At 57.9% G+C, this 5,065-nt stretch overlaps 1 protein-coding gene across 1 annotated transcript; it reads right to left on the bottom strand.

Moving 5' to 3' along the window:
* Positions 1-514: 514 nt before the first annotated feature.
* On the bottom strand, positions 515-5,065 carry TMEM184A (transmembrane protein 184A). The gene is made up of 8 exons (XM_010288269.1): positions 4,841-5,065; positions 3,996-4,161; positions 2,969-3,059; positions 2,802-2,877; positions 2,081-2,172; positions 1,506-1,675; positions 1,204-1,401; positions 515-765 (listed from the first exon to the last, which is right to left on the bottom strand). Exons 1-8 carry the CDS (start codon positions 5,063-5,065, stop codon positions 515-517), a joined length of 1,269 nt encoding a protein of 422 aa, XP_010286571.1.

Here is a 5,065-nt window from a genome sequence, read left to right as displayed (position 1 = left end):
GTTTTGAGGTGAAGTGAAGTCACCTTCCTGGGCTGTTTTTCTCCACGGGGCCCTTGGAGATCATTTTTTACTCAAATCGGGAGAAACTAGAGCAGAACTGTGCTGAGAAAAGCATTTCTCTCAGGCCTCAGCACTGCTTGGAGGTAAGAGGAGGGTGAGGGCAGCTGGTCTGTCCTGCAGCCTGGCTCCCCTCCCTGCCTGGCGTCCCCCAGCATGGGCATGGGGCTGGCTTTGAGACACCAGCAGTGGGGCAGCAAAGCCCAGGCTGCACACAGGGCTGCTTAGTTGTAGGAGCAACGCCAGCCCCATCCTTAACACCAGTAGAGATGGGACAGCAGAAGCTGGCTCTATCTGAATTTAACCTTTCCCTGGGTTATTGCATCTGCCCTTCAAGAGACTGGCTTTTTGGGTAGAGTTCCTGGCTTCTCGGTACTCCAACTAGACCAGGTTGTCTCAGCCTTGAGACACCTCCCATTTGCATGGTTTAAACCAGTGTTACTGTCCCCTCCATCTCCTACAGCTCCTCATCCGACAGGATCAGCACTCTCTTCTCAATGTTTTTGCTCTTTCTACTGCTCGGTCCATCCATCTTGGAGGCCACATGCCCGTTCTCCCCCGGCACTTTGCGTTCTGCCTCCTGCATCGACTGCTGCGTGTACTGCTGGTATGCAGGCGAGAAGTTGTGGATCGCATCCTGCACGATGTCCTGGGGGCTTATGGTCTCCTTCAGCCCGCTCGAGATGCTCTGCATTGGGGCAAGGTTTGCTGAAAAACAGGGAGAGCAGGAGGGTGAGGGACATCAGACAATCAATGAGCCCAAGCACTCCAAGACCGGAGGGACACTTTTCCTTAGAAATTCAAGATCAGGAGCTCGTTGTGGGCCACGTCGGCTTGCGGTGGCGAGGTCCAAGTAGAAGAACGGCAACCCCAGCTCTGTGTTTCAAAGAGGATGGATCCTCTCCAGCAGCATGTGCTGTAATACCAAAATCCCCTAGTTCTGCCCACCCACACCAAGGTCTTTCTTCCTATCCACTGGCTTATGGCTCATGGGTACCATGTGGGAAGGGGGAGGAGGAACTCGTGGAGCACAGGAGAAGGAAATTCCTCTGGTGCTGTTTAGCATCCCATTGGTAATGCTATAAGGGAGGTGTCTCCTCTTTCCTTAGTCATCGAGGAAGGAAGGAAGAAGAGAGGAGCAGTTACCTGTTGAGTTTTCTTTCTTCTCTTTGTATACCTGGCAGGTGAATGCATAGCGCAGGGCAATGGAAGCAAAGAACATCTCAATGCAGATGATGAAGTTCTGGTAGCCAGCAGCCACTGTCCCAGCTCCCACCTCCTTCCCATCGATGATCTGAACTTCAGGGATCACCCCACATTTCTCCAGGATTGCCAGCAGTGTTCCTGCACAGGGGAAGGGCAAGAAGAGAGATCAGCTCTGGTCCTGCATCCCTGGGCCAGCTGGGGCTATGGGAGGAGAAGCGCTGGGCACCCGTGGTGGGACCCACCTTGCCAGAAGGACAGGAAGATGACTGCCTTGATGGTGATGAACTTGAGGACCGGCTCAAATGGGCGCAGCAGGTCCATGGTGGCAAAGTAGAAGAGGAAGAGGGCATAAAGCGCCAGGCTGACGGAGAAGTTGTAGATGATGGTGATGTAGAGGTAGCCGCTTTGGACACTGTGGGGAGAGAAAGAGCTGCTGCCCTGGGCTGTGGGAAGCAAAGCAAGCGCAACTGGAGGCAAAGAAGGATGAAATGGGGAGAGGAGAAGTGTGTAGCTTTGCTGGGGGGAAGAGCAGAGCCCAGCCTGGGAAGGTAAGGCAGGGGCAAAAGGGGGGGGCAGGGGTCTGCTCTCAGCTTTTCCTCTGTCTGTGAGACTCTTTTTATTATGGCCCACAGGAGCTTGGTCCCTTTCTCATTTGGGGGCTGTGAGTCTCTGTCCCCAGCTGCTTTGGGCTCCTTGTGCTCTTGCCACCTGCAGAGCCACTCCCCGGGGAGGGCTGGCAGGACACTTTGTCCCTTGAGACAGAGCAGGGACCCATCCTGTCCCCTTCACCCTCCCCAGCCCGACCCAGCATCCTCACTTGAAATCCCCATCGTGGTACTTCCCGAACGCCTGCAGGATGATGGTGATGATAGCCATGAGGGGTTTCACGATGCAGAACTGCAGCGTAGCCTGCACAGGGGAGAGAGACGGTGCACCCCGGGCAGCAGGGTCATCCCACCGCCCTCCCTGCAGCTCCTGCCACCCCCGGCCCCTCCACGCGAGGCAACCCCTCTGCTCCCAGGACAGGGACACAGAGGAGAGAGCAGTTCTCCATCACAAGAGTGACCGATGCTGCCGGGTGAAATATTAACCAGCTCAAGGTCTGCAGACGGGAGGGAGCAGGGCTCCCAAAAGGCAGCTCCTGAAAGGCAGCGTAGCCACTCCAAGGTGGGGGACGAGGTGGCTTGGGGACAAACCGGTGCCAGGATTCAGCCCGCAGCGCAGCGCTGGGGAGCTGGAGAGCCGTCCGGGCTAACCTGGGACTGGACAGGGACGGCAGTCGCAGCTCTGCAGTGGGAGGAGACCCTGACTCAGCAGTGAGTCAGAGGCAAGGACAGCGAGCCTGGCGCCCTGATGCTGGCCAGGTGCCGGCAAGCTGGGTGAGCTGCCTGCCTCAGAGGAGAAAAAAAGCCCAAAAAGAGCATCTCGGGAGAGTGATGAAGCAGAGCCCTCTCGGCAGGGCAGCGGGGAAGGGCCCTGCCGCCCGGAGAGCCCTCGCTGGAGAGGAGCGGAGCCAGTGCGCCCCGTTGGGTACCCACCTGCTTGCAGAAGCGCAGGAACCCGATGGAGTAGGACATACCCTGAAGGCAGCAGGTCCCGTAAAAGCAGCTGGACCTGGAAGCAGAAGCCGAGGAGATGCCGTTGGGGCTGCTGAATGGGGAAAGTGGGTGGAGGGCTGAGGAACTCGTGGAATGCTGGGACTTACGCAATGGGCTTCCCTCGGATCTCTGTCATGATGGTGCTCTCCCCTCCGAGGTACTCGAAGCACAGGCTCAGGAAGCTGTAAATCACGAAAGCTGGCAAGGCAAGGGCAGAGACGATCATCAGGGCTGATAGAGATCTGGGAGGTGGCTGTTACATTTCACATTGCTTCCTTCTCAGGTGTTTTCTCATCCATCCCAACACTACATCAGGATTTGGGACACTGGTGGGTGGGAGCCCAGCAAGAGGAGCAGCAGGTCAAATCCTTCTGACTTCCAAGCGGAGTCAGATGCACCGCACCATGTGCAGAGGGTTCATTGCAGACGCAGCAGCTCCTCCGTGCATACACAGTCCGTGTGTGCGTGTGGCAGCCATCGGATATCCCAGCCGCACTCGTGGATCCAGCCTCCATGCGCTCCCAGACAAGCCCAGGCAGGAGTGCAGTGGCCAGGGACCATCTGCGTGGAAGGACCTCAAAATTGCTAAGGGGCAGCACAGGCAGCTGGTGGCCAGCAAGGAGCAGGTCCTGAACAGCTTTCTTAGACATCCCCATCATTTATTTTTCATATACTCCAAACCCAAAGTACTACACATGCCCACACCCCTCCGTTCCCCAGGGGATGAGCAACAAGGTGGAAGAGCAACCTCAACCCTGATGAGCTTACCCTGCACCTCAGAACACCCTAGTTCCCCGATTTCTTAGGTACATGTACTTTCCACTTTAGACAAGCTGCATTTCTACCCCACAGGCAGCCAGAAAACCTCTTTCCCCAGGAGCATGATGCTGGGGTCCCTCTGAGCCTGCAGGCAGGCATGAGAAAGGCACCAGCTCATGTCTGCCCGTGGGGCATCCCCTCCCTGCTGCTGGTGGAGAAGGAAGGGGAAAACCTCTGCACGGATGAAGGGAGAGTGGGAAGCAAAAGAGATGGAGATTTGCCACTTTGTACAGTCCAGGACTCTCCAGAAACACAGTCCAGCGAGATGGGAGCCCTGCTTTGCCATCAGCCTCTCTGCCAAGAGGCTATGCTCACCTTCATAGCAGTCGCGCACCGAGTCGAAGTAGACGTAGTACTGGTGGCTGCCGAGGAGGAGAAGGCTGAGCCAGGAGTCGAAGGCATAGATGGGCACGATGAAGAGGATGCGGATGATGTAGCGCTGCTCCTTGGGGACGGTGTAATTCCTCAGGTGTGTGTAGATCTGCAAAGTGCCCAGTGTGCAGAGTTGTGACTACCACCAGTCACGAGGGGAACCAGAGGCACCCCCAGCCCGCAGGGCTGCAGGAGGCTTGTCCCATGTCAGCCATGCTCTAAGGGGTGAGAGCACTGCCGGCTTTCCACCACAGACCCATCGTGGTGAACAGACACGCGAGACAGGCTCCATCCCAGTCCCACACAAAAACGCGTGGAATTGGGGCTGCGCAAGGAGCGTGCCCTCCTCTGTGTCAGCCCCCGTGCAGCCCCTCCCAGCGCTCGGAGGCACTAGCTCACCCCAGGGCTGCCTTCAGCAGCATGGATCTGCACAGCACCCGAAAGTGTGCCCGCTGGCAGTACATTTCAAGGCGGCCGGCAGCACGTGCCCCAAAGGCACAGACCCCAGGGGAGCCAGAGGAGAAACCCCGCCGGGTGTTGCCTCCGGGCAGTGCCGATGCCCTGCAGCGTCTCCTGGCGCCGGCAGCCACCTGGGAAGTGTGTGGGCAAAGTCCACCCTCCCGAGCTGCCAGCACCGGGCTCCTGGCAGAGGAGGTATCCCCTCCAGGCAGCAACAGGAGGAAATATGCATCCCCAGCTGAGTGATGTGCAATGAACTTGGGGGCAATCAATAGGTTTGCCCTTGTATCAATCCTAGCACTGAACTGTGTCTCCACTCCAGCCCGTACCTGGTGGAAGGTGATGATGAGCGCCGACCACACGAAGATGCCGGAGATGACCTGTGCCACCGTCGTGGTCAGGAAAAGCTGCTGGTCATCCTCAGAGTCGTTGTGGGTGGCCGTGAGAAGGACAAGGGCTGGGGACGGGGGGGCTGAGGCCAGCCTGGCCGTCATGCCGGGCCCTGGGGTGCCGGGCGCCACGGGAGAGGGCAAGGCACGTGTGGCATTACTCAT

This window comes from Phaethon lepturus, unplaced genomic scaffold, assembly GCF_000687285.1.
Source record: "Phaethon lepturus isolate BGI_N335 unplaced genomic scaffold, ASM68728v1 scaffold32985, whole genome shotgun sequence".
Taxonomy (NCBI): Eukaryota; Metazoa; Chordata; class Aves; order Phaethontiformes; family Phaethontidae; genus Phaethon; species Phaethon lepturus.
The sequence above is the reverse complement of the archived record's forward strand: the minus strand, read 5'-3'. Positions and strand labels throughout refer to the sequence as shown.